General features: G+C 68.4%; 1 protein-coding gene across 1 annotated transcript in view; it reads right to left on the minus strand.

Moving 5' to 3' along the window:
- Positions 1–8,084: 8,084 nt before the first annotated feature.
- The window catches only part of PLCB3 (phospholipase C beta 3), a 40,897-nt gene continuing 32,311 nt past the window's right edge, over positions 8,085–16,670 (minus strand). Inside the window, 11 exon segments of the mRNA XM_072881546.1 lie at positions 8,085–8,099; positions 10,010–10,156; positions 11,027–11,113; positions 11,396–11,453; positions 11,891–11,971; positions 12,692–12,768; positions 13,793–13,907; positions 15,294–15,435; positions 16,211–16,246; positions 16,531–16,570; positions 16,573–16,653. Of these exon segments, the coding sequence (XP_072737647.1) occupies positions 8,085–8,099; positions 10,010–10,156; positions 11,027–11,113; positions 11,396–11,453; positions 11,891–11,971; positions 12,692–12,768; positions 13,793–13,907; positions 15,294–15,435; positions 16,211–16,246; positions 16,531–16,570; positions 16,573–16,653 (879 nt within the window).

The following is a 16,670-nucleotide window of genomic DNA, read 5'->3' on the forward strand; positions in this document are numbered from 1 at the left end:
GAGGGGGACTGGGAACAGTGGGAGGGCAAGCTGGGGGGACTGGGGGTACTGGGAGCCCTGGAGAGGGGCACTGGGAGCACTGGGAGGGCATGCTGGGGGGACTGGGAGCACTGGGAGCCCTGGAGAGGACAGACTGGGAGCCCGGAGGGGGGGCACTGGGAGCACTGGGAGCCCCGGGACTGGGGCACTGGTGGAGAGAGCAGAGGCCCCGCCCCTCGGGGGTGTGGCCCTGGAAAGCCCCGCCCCGATGGGCACCGCCCCGGGCTTGGTGGGCGTGTCCCGCACCCCGAGCCGTGCGTCAGTCCCTCCCCGGCCCCGCCCCATGGGCGTGGACCCCCGCCCGTGGGCGTGTCCTTGCAGGCCCCGCCCCTCACCTGTCCATCCTCTCCCGGAGGGCGTCAAGCTCCGCCCGCGGCGGGGGGGGGCGGGAGGGGCTGCGGGGGGGGGAGCGGCCGTGGAGCCCCACAACTGCCCCGGGACCCCCCCCAAAACTGCCCGGGACCCCCATAACTGACCTGGCACCCCCCACTGCCCATGACCCCCAAACCACCTCGGGACCCCCAAACTGCCCCAGGGACCCCAAAACTGCCCCAAGGACCCCCAAAAACCTACCCCAGACCCCCAAAACCGCAAGGAATACCCCCAAATCCTGCCCAAACCCCCAGTACTGCCCCAGACCCCCAAAACTGCCCCGGGACCCCCAAAACCTGCCCAAACCCCCGAACTGCCCCTGGGCCCCTCCAAACCCGGCCCAAAGACACCCCCTCCAAGCTACCCCTGCACCCCCAAAACTGCCCCTGGGACCCCCTACAAACCGGTCCCAGATACATCTCCGCCCCAGAACTGGCCCAGGGACACCCCCCACAACTGCCCCTGGGTCCCCCCACAAACCTTCCCCAGGGACCCCCCAAAACAGCCCCGGGGACCCCCCCACTCACCCCCTCGGTCCCCCGGCGCCTCCGGCTGCCCCGGCTCCTGCGGGAGGGAGGGGAGGGCAGGGGACCCAGACGTCCGGGTGCCCCCCAAAGGGACCCAGGCGTTTGGGTGCCCCCCCAAGGGGATCCGGGCGTTTGGGTGCCCCATACCTGCCCCCATCTTCCTCTTCCTCCTCCTCTTCCTCCTCCATCCCCCCCTCGGGGGGTCCCTGCCCCCCCCCGGGCAGAGCACCCTGGGGGGCGAGGGACCCCGGCGCCCGGGGGGACCCCGACACCCACGAAGCTTCCAGAGTCCGGGGGGACCCCAGCGTCCGGGGGGGCCACCCCAAGGCGTGGAGGCGAGCGGGGCTCAGCACCCGCCGGGTGAGCTCATCCAAGAACCGGGAGAAGCGGGGACCCCCCCGGGGACCCCCCACCGCCTCCAGCGAGCGCCAGCGCCGGGGGCCCCCGGCCCCCCAGCCCCCAGCCCCTCCTGGCTGCGGCTTTGCTCCCGCCGCAGGCCCCCCCTGTCCCCTGGGGGCCCCCCCGGGTCCCCGAGGCCCTTAGGGACGTCCCCGGGTCCCCGGCCCTGCTTCGACCCCCTGCGGCGTGGGGGGCTGTAAGGGTGGGGGGCACCCTTGGGTGACGTGGGGGTGTCCCCGAAGGTCCCCGCGATGTCCCCGATGGGCTCCAGGGTCCCCATAGTGTCCCCAAGCCCCTCGGAGACGTCCCCAGGCAGTTGGAGGTGGCTCGACCCCCTGCGGCGTGGGGGGCTGTAAGGGTGGGGGACACCCTTGGGTGACATGGGGACATCCCCGAAGGTCCCCACGATGTCCCCGAGGGGTTCCGGGGGCCCCGCGATGTCCCCAGGCAGCTCCAGGGTGTCCCCAAGCCCCTCGGGGACGTCCCCGGGGAGGCGGAGGTGGCTCAGCCCTCGGCGCCGGGTTGGGATGTAAGGGTGGGGGCCACCCTTGGGTGCCCCCGCCGTGTCCCCAAAAGTCCCTGCGATGTCCCCAAGCAGCTCCAGGGTGTCCCCGAGCCCCTTGGGGACATCCCCGGCGTGCAGCCGCTCGTGGCTGCGGCTCAGCCCCCGGCGCAGGCGGGTGCCCGAGGGCCTGGCGATGTCCCCAAATGTCCCCAGGATGTCCCCGAGGGGGTCAGGTGTGTCCCCGAGGGTCCCCACGCTGTCCCGGAGCCCCTCGGGGATGTCCCTGGGGTGGTGGCTGCGAGTCGGCGCCCGGCGCCGGTGGGTGCTGTAGGGCTCAGGGACGGCGACATCCCCAAAGCTCCCCAGGATGTCCCCGAGGGGGGCAGGGATGTCCCCAGGGGGCCCCACAGCGTCCCCAGGCCACTCGGGGACGTCCCCGGGGTGCAGCCGCTCGTGGCTGCGGCTCAGCCCCCGGCGCAGGCGGGAGCCCGAGGGCCTGGCGGGGTCCCCAAGTGTCCCCAGGGGGTCCCTGAGTGTCCCCAGGGGGTCCCTGAACCCCACGGGGTCCCTCAGGGGGTCCCTGCGGGGCGAGCGGGGGGACCCCCCGTGGTGGCCCTCCCCCCCCCCAGAGGAGGAGGAGGAGGAAGAGGGGGAGGGGGAGGAAGAGGGGGCGCCCGGGGGGTCCCGGGGTGAAGAAGCGCTCGAGCAGCTGCAGCTTCCCCGGGGCACCGGCCCCCCGAGGCCCCCGGGCCCCCGGCCCGCGGCCCCGGCGGGACGAGCGGTGCCGTAGGGGGGATCCCCGCGGGGCCCCCCCGCTCATCCCGGCCCCCCGGGACCCCCCGGGACCCCCCGGGACCTCCTGCTCCCGGAGCTGGTTCTGGTGCGATCCGGCCCCGGCCCTTGATCCGGTTCCGGTTTTTGATCCGGTGCCGGTGGGATCCGGCTCCGGGTCTTGATCCGGTTCTGGTCAGATCTGGCTCCGGTCCGGGACCCGGTGCCGGTCCTTAATCCGGTTCTGGTCCCTGATCCGGTTCTGGCCCTTGGCGCGGTTCTGGTCTAATCCAGCTCCGGTCCTTAATCCGGTTTTGGTCCACGATCCGGTTCTGGTTGGATCCGGCTCCGGTCCTTACACCGGCTCCAGTCCCTGATCCGGCTCCAGTCCTGAGTCCAGCCCTGGTCCCCGGTCCGGTTCTGGGCCCGGATCCGGTTCCGATCCAATCTGTTTCTGGTCTAATCCCGCTCCGCTCCTCAATCCGGTTCCGGGTCTTGATCCGGTTCTGGTCCCCGATCCGGTTCAGGTGGGATCCGGCTCCGCTCCTTGATCCGGTTCCGCTCCCGGCTCCGGCTCCGGCTCCGGCTCCGGCTCCCCCTTTATACCGGCCCCGGCATCAGCCGCCCACGTGACCCCCTCCCCCCCCCCCCAGTCTGGGTCCCATCCCCCATCCCCCCCCCATCCCACTGGGACTGGTGGCACTGGGGACACTGGGATGGGCCACACTGGGGACACTGCTGCCGCTGCCACTGCTTATACTGGTGGCACTGGCACTGGTTTCTTGGCCTGTACTGGTTATACTGGTGTCCCTTGCGCTGCCTGTACTGGTGACACTGGTGTCCCTGGCATCCCTGGTGCAGCCTGTACTGGTTATACTGGTGTGCCTAGCACTACCTTGTACTGGCTATACTAGTGCTCTTCGTACTGCTTGTACTGGTTATACTGGTGCTGGCTGTACTGGTGACACTGGTGTCCCTGGCGCTGCCTGTACTGGTGTCCCTGGTGTCCCTGGCCCTGGCTGTGCTGGTAGCACTGGTTTCTCTGTACTGGTTATACTGGTGCCAGCTGTACTGGTGTCCCTGGTGTCCCTGGCCCTGGCTGTACTGGTAGCACTGGTCTCTCTGTACTGGTTATACTGGTGCCGGCTGTACTGGTGTCCTTGGTGTCCCTGGCCCTGGCTGTACTGGTAGCACTGGTGTTCCTGTACTGGTTATACTGGTGCCGGCTGTACTGGTGTCCCTGGTGTCCCTGGCCCTGGCTGTACTGGTAGCACTGGTCTCCCTGTACTGGTTATACTGGTGCCAGCTGTACTGGTGTCCCTGGTGTCCCTGGTGTCCCTGGCCCTGGCTGTACTGGTAGCACTGGTCTCTCTGTACTGGTTATACTGGTGCCAGCTGTACTGGTGTCCCTGGTGTCCCTGGCCCTGGCTGTGCTGGTAGCACTGGTGTCTCTGTACTGGTTATACTGGTGCCAGTTGTACTGGTGTCCCTGGTGTCCCTGGTGTCCCTGGCCCTGGCTGTACTGGTAGCACTGGTCTCCCTGTACTGGTTGTACTGGTGCTGGCTGTACTGGTGCCACTGGGGCCCTCCCAGTGCCTCCCCAGCCAGGCCAAGGGCAGGCCGAGGTCGCTCCCAGTCGATACTGGGAGGGTCCCAGTCTGGCCCCGAGGCCCTTTCCATGAGGCACCCGGTGGGGGGGCGGGGGCCCGGATGCCTGGGGCCGCAGTGGGGGAGGGGCCCGGACGCCTGGGTCCCCTGGGACGTGCCCCTCCCCCCCCGTGTCCCCCCCAGCGACCCCCCCCAGCCTGGGGACCCCCCACCTTGGGGGGGGGGGAGGGGGGGGAGGGACCCAGGCGTCGGGGGGGGGGGGAGGGGGGAGGCTCAGGGCTCGTGACCTCTGACCCCTGGCACCCTGAGGACCCTCCTGAAACCTCCCAGTGACCCCCCGCCCCCGGGACCCCCCCAGGACCCTCAAATCCCCCTCCCCCACCCAGCACCCCAGTGGTTTCCCTTGGGGGGAACCCCAAAATCCCAGGGAGGGCTTCGGGGGGTGGGTGGGGGGGTTCGGGGGTCTCAGGGTGGGTTTTGGGGTGCCAGGGCTGATGGGGGCATTTGGGGGGCAGGGTGGGTTTTGGGGGGCGGGGGGCGGCTGGGCACCTTTGGGGGTCCCGGGGGGGCACCTTGGGGGGGGCAGGTTTTGGGGTGCCTGGAGGTCCACCCCGGGCCATGTTCCGGGGGGGGTGGGGGACGTTTTGGGGGCTCTGAGAGCTTTTGGGGCCCCAGGCTCCCCCCATCGGTGGCCGCTACGCAAAGTGCGTAGCTCGGCCCCCTCTTACGGCGCCGTGCGCCACGCCGGGAATACGGCCACCATAGAGAGGGCGCCGCCAGCCTGGCTAGAGCGCCGTCGCCGCCATCTTGGCTGTGGGCAGGTGACGCCACGCTCCGACCCCGCCCAGGTGAGGGCGCTCGGGGAGGGGGGGCGGGGCGGGGGACGGGGGCAACACCCTTTGTGACCGGGGCGTGGTGACATCACGGGGACTCCCAGCGATGATTGGCCGGCGCAGCTGTCAGTCACTCAGGTGACGGCGGACGGGACCGGGAGCGGCGGCGGCGGCGGCGGCGGAGCCCGAGGTGGGGCCGGGGGGGCCACGGTTATGGGGACCCCGGTTGGGGGGGCACCGGTTCGGGGGGGCTGGTATTGGGGGCCCCGTTCTGAGGGGGCCGGTTATGAGGGGGACACTTATGGGGGCACGATGGTTATGGGGGGCGGTTATGGGGGGCGGTTATGGGGCGCCCCGTTATGGGGGCCTCGGGGGGCAGTTGTGGGGGGCCCCACGCTGTGGGGTGCTCTAATTGGGGGGGCATGATTATGGGGGCTGTTGTGGGGGCGGCTATGGGGTGCCCTGGTTGGGGGGCGGTTATGGGGGCCTCAGCTCTGGGGAGGGGTCTGGGGATGGGGGTGCCCCAGTTCCGGGGGGCTGTGGTGGGGGCCCAGCTACGGCCAGTTTGGGGGGCCTGAGGGTCCCGGCTATGGGGGGAGGGGGGTGTCGGTTTGTGCTGGGGGGCCTGGATTTGGGGTGCGGGCCCCTCACCCCCGCCCCCAGGGCCGCCATGTCGTGAGCATGTTCAGGCTGGAGGAGTTCCCGGAGGAGCCCAGCCCCCCCCGCCTCCCCTGGGGCTCCCCCCCAGCCAGCCCGGCACCCCTCAGCAGGTGAGACCCCCCCCCCGGCTTGGGAGCCCCACGGTGGGGAAGCACCCAACCCCCATCACCCATTTTGGGGGATTCACCCCAAATATCCCCCCGGGGGGAGGGTGCCCCAAACCTGCCCCACCCCCCACCTTGGGGAGGTTGATTTGGGGGGACATGGGGGGACAGGGTGGACACGGGGGGGACACGGGGGGACATGGGAGTGGGGAGAGGGGACATGGGGGGGACATGAGGGGACGTTGGGGTGACATGGGGGGGGATGGGGGGCATTGGGGACACGGGGGCCATGGAGGGGCCATTGGGGGGTTGGGGACAAGGGGGACCCCAAAATCTTCACCACCAGCTCCCCATGATGTGGCGGGGGGGGGCACCCACACCCCAGTCACCCTTTTGGGGGGGGGCACCCCAAATCCTTCCCCACTTTTGGGGGGTGACGGGGAGGTCCCTGACCCCCCCCCCCGTGTCCCCCCCAGAGGCGCGGGGCCGGCTGGGGGCGGCGGCGGCGGGGGGGGCCGGGACCCCGGGTTTCGGGGACGCTCGCACTCGGCCCCCCCCGAGCTCTGGGCCGCGCTGCGCTATGGCCGCCAGCTGCGGCGGATGAGTGACGAGTTCCAGCGCCAGGTGGGGGACACGGGGACGGGGGGACACGGGGGTCATGGGGACATGGGGGGGCATGGGGGGACACGGGGATGGGGGGACACGGGGACGGGGGGACAGGGGGACACGGGGGACATGGGGATGGGGGGACATGGGGTCATGGGGACATGGGGGACACAGGGATGGGGGGACATGGAGGGACAGGGGGACACAGGGACATGGGGGACACGGGGATGGGGGTGGACACGGGGACATGGGGGGGACATGGGGGACACGGGGATGGGGGACACAGGGATGGGGGGGACAGGGGGACACGGGGGACATGGGGATGGGGGGGACATGGGGTCAGGGGACATGGGGGACACAGGGATGGGGGGACATGGAGGGACAGGGGGACACAGGGACATGGGGGACATGGGGATATGGGGGGACATGGGGGACACGGGGATGGGGGGACATGGAGGGACAAGGGGACACAGGGACATGGGGGGACATGGGGGGACACGGGGATGGGGGACACAGGGATGGGGGACATGGGGGACACGGGGATGGGGGTGGACACGGGGACATGGGGGGGACATGGGGGGACACGGGGATGGGGGGACATGGAGGGACAAGGGGACACAGGGACATGGGGGGACATGGGGACATGAGGGGACACGGGGACGGGGGTACATGGAGGAACGGGGGGACACGGGGACATGGGGGGGACGACACAGAGACAGGGAGGGACATGGGGATGGGGGACATGGAGGACACAGGGGGACATGGGGGACACCAGGGACTGGGGGACATGGGGACAGGGAGGACACGGGGACACAGGGACATGGAGGGACACGGGGGGACCCACAGGGACTGGGGGACACGGGGACGTGAGGACACGAGGGAAAATGGGGATGGGGGACAGGGGGGACACACGGACAGGGGGGACACATGGCCGGGGGACATGGGGACATGAGGGGACGTGGGGATGGGGGCACACAGGACTGGGGGCACGGGGGGCACGGGGGACACGGGGATGGGGGGACACGAGGGGGCACGGGGGACACAAAGGGAGATGGGGGACATGGGGGGACACGGGGACAGGGGCGACATGGGGACATGAGGGGACACGGGGGCACGTGGAGGGGCGTGGGGACACGAGGGAAAGGGGGGACATGGGGACACGGGGACAGGGGAGGACATGGGGACAGGGGAGGGACATGGGGGGACACAGGGAGGGGGAGACATGGGGACATGAAGGGAAATGGGGACATGAGGGGACACGGGGGACGGGGGGACACGGGGGACGCGGGGGGGGGAGAGGGGACCTGGGGGGGAAGTGGGGGGGGACATGAGGGGACGCTGGGGTGACATGGGGGGCACTGGGGACACGGGGGCCATGGAGGGACACTGGGGGTGGGGACAAGGGGGGACCCCAACACTGACCCGCCCCCGCAGGTGCTGCCGCGCCCCGGAGCCTGGGGGGCCCCCGCGGGTGGGGTGGGGCTGGGGGAGACCCTGCGGGCCTGGTGGGGGCCGCCCCCCGGCCCGCCCCCGGCCCCCCGCCCTGAGCCGCCCCCCCCCCGGGGGCCCCCAATATTTTTGGGGGACCCCCCCCTCATTTCGGAGGGGAAAAGGACCGGGGGGGGGGGCAATAAAAAATGGTGGTTTTATAAAATGGCGTCTAGGTTGGTTTGGCCTGAAAATGGGGAGGGGGGGCACCCCAAAAATAAAGGGGTGCCCCCCAAAATGAGGGAGCACCCCCAAAATGAGGGGGCACCCCCAAAAAGGGGGTTCCCCCCCAAATGAAGCCCCTCCCCCAAAATTAAGCCCCTCCCCAAATAAGTGGGACACCCCCAACATCAAGTGAACCCCCAAAATGAAGGGGGGGTCTCCCCCGAAAGGAAGGGGGCACCCCCAAAAAGGAAGGGGGCACCCCCCCAAAATGAGAAGGGACACCCCAAAAGGAAGACCCCTCCCGGAAATGAAGGGGGCACCCCAAAAAGGAGCCCCCCCCCTCCCAAAAGGGTGCACCCCAAAAAGGAAGGGGGCACCCCCAAAGTGAAAGGGGCACCCCCAGAGTAAGGGGGGGCACCCCAAAAAGGAAGCCCCCGCCCCCCAAATTGAAGGGGGGAGCCCCAAAAATGGGGGGAGGGGGCAAAATGGAGTGGGGGAGCACCCCCAAATGAAGGCGGGACCCCAAAAACAAGAAGCCCCCCGAAATCAAGGCAGGGAAGAGGGGCACCCTAAAATGGGGCACAATGCTTTGGGGTACCCACATTCCCATGCGCCCCCCCCAAATTTGACACCCACCCCCAGCAGCACCTGCAGCCCCCAAATTTGGGGGGTCCCCAAAACTCAGCCGGGGGTCCCCAAAACCGCCCCCAAACACACGCAGCTCCGTAGAAGAATAAAAAAGACTCTTATTGTACAAAGAGGGGGGGCCCCAGATTTGGGGGGGCCCCCACGATTAAAGGGGCGCCCCCCCAATTTTGGGGGGTCCCCCCAACAGCAGAGCAGGACAGACAGGTTCCCCCCCCCCCAAATTTTTTTTTTTGGGGGGGGGTGTTAAAAAAATAGCCCTTTGTAGCAGCCCCCCCAAATTTTGGGGGAGGAGGATTTCGGGGGGCCCCCCCAACGTGGGAGGAGGATTTTGGGGGGCCCCCCCCTTCTTCCCCCCCCCAATTTGGGGGGGCAAAGGAAGCGTGGAAAGGAGGTGATTTAGTGTCGTGAAGCAGCCCCCCCCCCTATTTTTCTTGGGGGGGGTCCCCCATGGTGGGGGGGCAGCCCCCGAAGTGGGGGGACCCCAAAATTATCGCGGGGGAGGGGAGTGTGAGGTGGGGGGGGGGTGACCCCCCCCATTTTAGTGGTCTCTGAAGTGGGGTGCAAAGGGCCCCCCCCGAGTGAAAATGGGGGGCCCCCAAAGTGGGGGGCACCTTAATATTTGGGGGTACCCAAGGGGGTGCAGGGGGGGTCCTTAAGGCCCCCCCCCAATTCACAGGGGGGGCCCCCCCAAACTCCCAAGAGCCCCCCCCAAATGATGGGGGGGCCTCCCAATGGGGAGGGGTCCCCCAAAATAACCACGGGGCTCCCCAAAAGGCACAAGGGCCCCCCCAATCTCAAAGGGCCCCCCCATCTCAAGGGGGGGCCCCCCAAATCTCGAGGGGCCCCCCCAAATCTGAAGGAGCCTCCCCAAATCTCAATGGGGGGGTCCCCAATTATAGGGAGCCCCCAATCTCCAAGGGGCCCCCCAAATTTCAAAGGGCCCCCCCAAATATCAAAGCCCTTCCCAAATCTCAAAGGGGGGGTCCCCAAATTTTAGGGAGCCCCCCCCAATCTCCAAGGGGCCCCCAAATTTCAAAGGCTCCCCCAAATCCAGAGGATCCCCCAATCTCCAAGGGGCCCCTCAAATGTCAAAGCCCTTCCCAAATCTCACAGGCCCCCCCAAATCTCAAGGGGGTCCCCCAAATTTTAGGGAGCCCCCAATCTCCAAGGGGGGCCCCAAATTTCAAAGCCCCCTGCCCCCCAAACCTGAAGGTGTCCCCCAAAATCCCAAGGCACCCTCAAACTGGGGGGTGGGGAGTGTTTTGGGGGCCCTGCCCCCGTCACAGCACGGTGGTGTCCCCCGGGGGTGCCGGGGAGTTTGGGGGTGCGGGGGGGGCCCCCATTTTCCCCCTGGGCCTGCAGGAAGCACCCCACTTCCTGGGGCAGCGCCCGCAGCTCCAGCTCCCGGCCCTGCTCCAGCTCCTGCGCCAGCTGAGGGGAAATGGGGGGTCAGGGGGACCCCAAAACTCCTCACCCACCCCAGGGATCCCCAAAATCCCCTGGGACCCCCCCATACCCCCCTGTAATCCCAGGGCACCCCAAAATCCCCCCGGGACCCCCCTACCCCTCTGTTATCTGCAGGGCACCCCAAAATCCACCCCCAGCACCCCCAATACCCCCCAGGTAAGCCCAGGACACCCCCAAATTCCCCCTGGGGACCCCAGGGCACCCCAAATCCGTGGGGACCCCGATATCCCCAGGTAACCCCAGAGCACCCCAAATCTCTCTGGTAACCCCAGGGCACCCCAAATTCCCACCCCTCCCCACCCGGGACCCCAATACCCCTAGGTAACCCCACGGCACCCCAAAATCCCCTTGCGGACCCCAGGGCACCCCAAATCCCTCAGGGACCCCCAATACCACCCGGTAAGGCCAGGGCACCCCAAAATCCACCCACAGGACCCCAATACCCCCCAGGTAATGCCAGGGTACCCCAAATCCCCTTGGGGACCCCAAGGCACCCCAAAATACTCCCCAAGGAACCTCGGGGCACCCCAAATCCCCTGGGGATCCCAGGTAACCCCAGAACCCCCAAAATCTCTCTCGCCCCCACAAACATCCCCAGGGCACCCCAAACCCCCAGGAACCCCAAAACACCCCCAGGGCACCCCCAAACCCCGGGAACCCCAAAACACCCCAAAGGGCACCCCGATACCCATCCGCTCCCTCAAACAACCCCCAAAAACACCCCTAGACCCCCCATAGCAGCCCCCCAGCCCCTCAAAGCACCCCAAACCCCACCCAGGGGCCCCCAAAGCGTCCTACCCCCCAGGCCCCCAAATTTTGGGGTGCCCCCCATACCCGGGGCTCCTCCTCCTGGATCTGCTCCAGGACCCCCCGATGTCCCTCCAGCAGCTTCTCCTGTCGCCGCTTCTGCGCCTCCTCCAGCTGGGGGGGGGGGGAGCCCCAAAGGTGAGGGGGGGCCCCCCAAAAATGCCCCCCCCAATGAGGGGGTAACCCCCCAAAAATGGGGGGGCACCCCAAAATGATGGAGCACCCCAAAAAAGGGGGGGCTCCAGTATTTGGAGGGTATTGATGGGTGGGGGGTGCAGGGAAGAGTTTGGGGGCTGTTTCTGAAAGGGGGTCAGGGGGAGTGGAGGGGGGCTGGGGGGTCCCCAGGGGGTTTTGGGGTTCCCTGGGGGGGTGTCCCCCCTCAGTTTTGGGGCTCACCCTGCGGATGGAGGTGACCGACTCGTTGATGTGGCGCCGGTTGATCTCTGCCAGCTCCCTTTGGGGGGGAGGGGGCCACAATTTAGGGGGTGTGAGCACCCCAGGACCCCCCAAATTGACACCCCTCAGGATCCCCAAAGGTGCCCCCCGGGACCCCCAAAAGGTGCCTTCCACCCCCGCAGCACCCTCCTCCCTCCCCATAGCCCCCCATCATCCATACCCCAGTGCTCTGCCCCCTATAGCCCCCCATAGCCCCCCTCCCGGGACCCCGAGCCCCCCCAGTCCCCAGGGGCCCCCCAAACCCCAGGGCCCCCGGGCCCCCCCCCAAAGGTGCCCCCCAGCACCCTCCTCCCTCCCCATAGACCCCCCCCCATACCCTGGTGCTGTGCCCCCCCCCGGCCCCTATAGCCCTCCATAGTCCCCCCTCCCGGGACCCCCGAGACCCCCAAGTCCCCAGGGGCCCCCCAAACCCCAGGCCCCCCCGGGCCCCCGTACCCCCCCCGGCGCTGCCCCCGCGCCTCCGTGATGCTGTTGTGGCGTTTCCGATCCAGGATCTTCTGGAGCTCCTTCTTCTCCCTGCGGCACCCGCCGCCCTGGGGCACCCGCACCCACCCGCACCCCGACCCTCCCGGGACCCCTCCGGACCCCCCGCACCCCTCAAGACACCCCAGACCCCCCGTGACCCCCAAGTCTGGGGACCCCCAAACATCCCCAGGATCCCCCCTTGCACCTCCCAGTGACACCTCAGCACCCAGGGACACCCCCCAGCACCCACAGGGCACCCACCCCCGGACACCCCCAGGGGACCCCCCACCTTGGGGACCCCCCAGCACCCCCCTCACCCTGGGGACCCCCAGCAGCAACCCAGGGCACCCTCCAGCACCCCAGGGGACACCCCCTGCCCCTGCAGCACCCCAGGGACCCCCACCCATGGGACCCCCCAGCACCCCAGGGACACCCCCCACACCCATGGGACCCCCAGCACCCCGGGGACCCCCAGGACCCCCAGCACCCCGGGGACCCCCTAGCACCCTGGGGACCCCCAGCACCCCGGGGACCCCCAGGACCCCCAGCACCCCGGGGACCCCCTAGCACCCTGGGGACCCCCCAGCACCCCGGGGACCCCCAGGACCCCCAGCACCCCGGGGACCCCCCAGGACCCCCAGCACCCTGGTGACTCCCCCGCACCCCAGGGACCCCCCAGCACCCCGGGGACCCCCAGCACCCTGGGGACCCCCCAGGACCCCCAGCACCCTGGGGACCCCCCCCAGTGCCCCCAGCGCCCCCAGCACCCACCTCTCACTGGTCTGGCGCAGGCGCTTGAGCTGGGCGGCCTGGGCCTCCAGCGCCACCTCCCGCAGCCGCTGCTGGGCCTGGCACCAGTACACACCAGTAAGGACCAGTATGGACCAGTACGACCCCCCCCGGCTGCTGGGGCTGCACACATCCCAGTATACACCAGTGTGCACCAGTACGGGCCAGTATGGACCAGTAGAGGGCAGTACAGCCCTCCCTACTGCTGGGTTTTCAACACCCCAGTACAAACCAGTAAGCACCAGTATGGCCCTCCCAGCTGCTAGGACTGTACATAGCCCCAGTACACACCAGTATGGGCCAGTACAGCCCTCCCCACTGCTCCCAGTCCTCCCAGTATGCCCAGTACCTACCGCAGGTGCTCCCGCTTGCAGCTGTGCTCGGCCCGCTGCCCTCCCCGCGGCTCCCAGTCCCTCCCAGTGCTCCCAGTATGCCCAGTACCTGCCGCAGGTGCTCCCGCTTGCAGCCGTGCTCGGCCCGCTGCCCTCCCGCGGCTCCCAGTCCCTCCCAGTGCTCCCAGTATGCCCAGTACCTGCCGCAGGTGCTCCCGCTGCAGCCGTGCTCGGCCCGCTGCCCTCCCCGCGGCTCCCAGTCCCTCCCAGTGCTCCCAGTATGCCCAGTACCTGCCGCAGGTGCTCCCGCTTGCAGCCGTGCTCGGCCCGCTGCCCTCCCCGCGGCTCCCAGTCCCTCCCAGTGCTCCCAGTATGCCCAGTACCTGCCGCAGGTGCTCCCGCTTGCAGCCGTGCTCGGCCCGCTGCCCTCCCCGCGGCTCCCAGTCCCTCCCAGTGCTCCCAGTATGCCCAGTACCTGCCGCAGGTGCTCCCGCTTGCAGCCGTGCTCGGCCCGCTGCCCTCCCCGCGGCTCCCAGTCCCTCCCAGTGCTCCCAGTATGCCCAGTACCTGCCACAGGTGCTCCCGCTTGCAGCCGTGCTCGGCCCGCTGCCCTCCCCGCGGCTCCCAGTCCCTCCCAGTGCTCCCAGTATGCCCAGTACCTGCCGCAGGTGCTCCCGCTTGCAGCCGTGCTCGGCCCGCTGCCCTCCCCGCGGCTCCCAGTCCCTCCCAGTGCTCCCAGTATGCCCAGTACCTGCCGCAGGTGCTCCCGCTTGCAGCCGTGCTCGGCGTGGTGCTGCTCCTCCCGCAGCTGCAGCAGCCCCCGCAGCGCCGCCCGCTGCCCCCCCGCCTCCGCCGACTTGCTGCCGCTGTCGAGGGGGGGGCACCCCAAATTAAGGGACACCCCCACTTTGGGGGCACCCCCTCAGCCCCCCCAAAACCGCGGGGGGGGGGTGTCAGGGTTTTGGGGTGCCCCATGCGGGAGGTTTTAGGGGCAGCCAGCAGCATTTTGGGGCTGGGTGGCTTTTGGGGGGGGCAGGTTTTGGGGACCCCCAGCTGGGGACAGGGTGGTTTGCATGGGCCCCCCCCGATTTTGGGGTCCCTGGTTTCATTTTGGGGGGCTCTGGTGTAATGGAGGGGCACGGTTCACTTTGGGGTGCTGGGGCACCCCGTTTCCTGCCTGCTCTTGTGGGGCTTAGGGAAGATTTGGGGGTACCCCAGGATTTTGGGGGGCACCACGATTGCTTTGGGTACCCCTAGGGCTCTCCGGGGGGAGCACCGTGGTTTTGGGGGTGCCCCTTTTTTGGGGTCCCCCTTTTTGGGGCTCCACCCACTCTGATCCTCTTTAATTTGCTGCTCCAGATCCCTGGGAGAGTGAGGGGGCAGTTTGGGGGTGCCAGCACCATTTGGGGGGGTCACAATGTAATTTTGGGGTCCCCCAGTCGATTTGGGGCCCCAGAGCATTTTGGGGGACCCCCAGGGCTGGTGCTGGGGGGGACCCCACTTTTTGGGGTGCCCTTTTTGGGGGCTCCACCTGCTCTCACTCTCTGCCAGTTAATCCCTGGGAGAGTGGGGGGCACTTTGGGGGTGACAGCACCATTTTGGGGGGCAAAGGAATTTGGGGGTCCCCCCCAGCCGATTTGGGGTCCCAGAGCATTTTGGGGCACCCCCAGGGAAGGTGCTGGGGGGGACCCCACTTTTTGGGGTGCCCTTTTTGGGGGCTCCACCTGCTCTCCCCCTTATTTCGCCACTTAATCCCTGAGTGGGGGGCACTTTGGGGGTGCCAGCACCATTTTGGGGGGCAAAGGAATTTGGGGTCCCCCAGCCGATTTGGAGTCCCAGAGCATTTTGGGGGACCCCAGGGAAGGTGCTGGGGGGACCCCACTTTTGGGGTGCCCTTTTTGGGGGCTCCACCTGCTCTCCCCCTTATTTCGCCACTTAATCCCTGAGTGGGGGGCACTTTGGGGGTGCCAGCACCATTTTGGGGGGGGGCAAAGGAATTTGGGGGTCCCCCCCAGCCGATTTGGGGCCCCAGAGCATTTTGGGGGACCCCCAGGGCTGGTGCGGGGGTGACCCCTCTTTTTGGCCTACCCCTGTTTTAGGGCCGAAGGCTCTTTGCCGCTCCCCCCAGCCGGCTGCGTTGAACCGCGGCGGCTTTGGACCTGTGGGGTTTGATTTTGGGGGGCCCCAGGGGAGATTTTGGGGTGCTGGGGGGGGGGATCTGGGTTTGGGGGTGCCGGGTTTTGGGGTCCCACCTGGCTGCCAGGCGCTTGTGCAGAGCCACCAGCTTCTTGACGTGCTTCTTGCGCAGCTCCTTCAGCTCCCGGTACTGCTGCTTCAGCAGCTTCACGTACGCCTTGTGCTGCCGCAGCTCCTCCACCGACTGTGGGGACACCTCTGGGGGGGGAATTTGGGGGTTCGGGGGGGTCCCCAAAATTCCCGAGGGGGGCACAAAATTTGGGGACCCCCCATGACCTGAAAATCAGGGCTGCAGCTCTCCAGGGGCACCCTGTGTCTCATCGGATGCCCTATGTCGCCCCATGGCAATAAATGGAAAAGAATCTGGGGGTTCAGGGGGAATCTGGGGGTTCAGGGGGGATTTGGGGGTTCAGGGGTCCCCGAAATTCCCGGGGGCACAAAATTTGGGGACCCCCCATGACCCGAAAATCAGGGCTGCAGCTCTCCAGGGGCACCCTGTGTCTCATTAGATGCCGTATGTTGCACTATGGCAGTAAACGGGGGGGAATGTGGGGGTCCACGGGGAATTTGGGGGTTCAGGGGGGATTTGGGGGTTCAGGGGGTCCCTGAAACTCCACGGGGGGGCACAAAAATTTGGGGGACCCCCCCATGACCCGAAAATCAGGGCTGCAGCTCTCCAGGGGCACCCTGTGTCTCATCGGATGCCCTATGTCGCCCCATGGCAATAAATGGAAAAGAATCTGGGGGTTCAGGGGGGATTTGGGGGTTCAGGGGGTCCCCAAAACTCCCCGGGGGGCACAAAAATTTGGGGGACCCCCACAACCCTCAAGCAGGGGCTACAGCCACCATAAACCACCCCACGGATTGTTTTGGGGGGCCCCCTGGACTGGAGATGCAGGGGACACCCCCCAGGTATTGGGGTTGCAGCTGGGGGGGGCCCCCCCAAATCAAGGGGGGCCCCCCCAAATCTTACCTGTGAGGACGCTGGCGATGAGGTCATCCCTCTGCCCTGGGGGGGAGAAAATAAGGGGGCCCCACGGGGGTTGGGTGTCCCCCTGCTTTAGCACCCCCAGATTTTGGGGGGGCCCCCCCCGAGCTGGGAGCCACCCCAGGGGAGGGGAAGGAAGAACTTGGGGGGGCCCCAAGGGGCGGGGAGGATTTGGGGACCCCCCACCCCAACACCTGGGCTGTGGTTTTGGGGTCCCCCCCGGGGGGGATTTGGGGGACCCCCCCACCCCGATACCTGGTCTGGGGTCTTGGGGGCCCAGGGGGGATTTTGGGGGCCCCCCTTACCTGGGCTGGAGACAGTGGGGGCCCGGGGGGCACCCCAGGGTGGGGGGGCCGGGGCTCTGGGGGGGTCGGCGGCCGTGTCCCCTCGCGCTCCCCCAGGCTCTCGCGGGGCTTCTCGGGGCTCTCCTGGGGAGAGAAATGGG

This window comes from Ciconia boyciana, chromosome 16 (genome assembly GCF_034638445.1).
Source record: "Ciconia boyciana chromosome 16, ASM3463844v1, whole genome shotgun sequence".
NCBI classification, from domain to species: Eukaryota; Metazoa; Chordata; class Aves; order Ciconiiformes; family Ciconiidae; genus Ciconia; species Ciconia boyciana.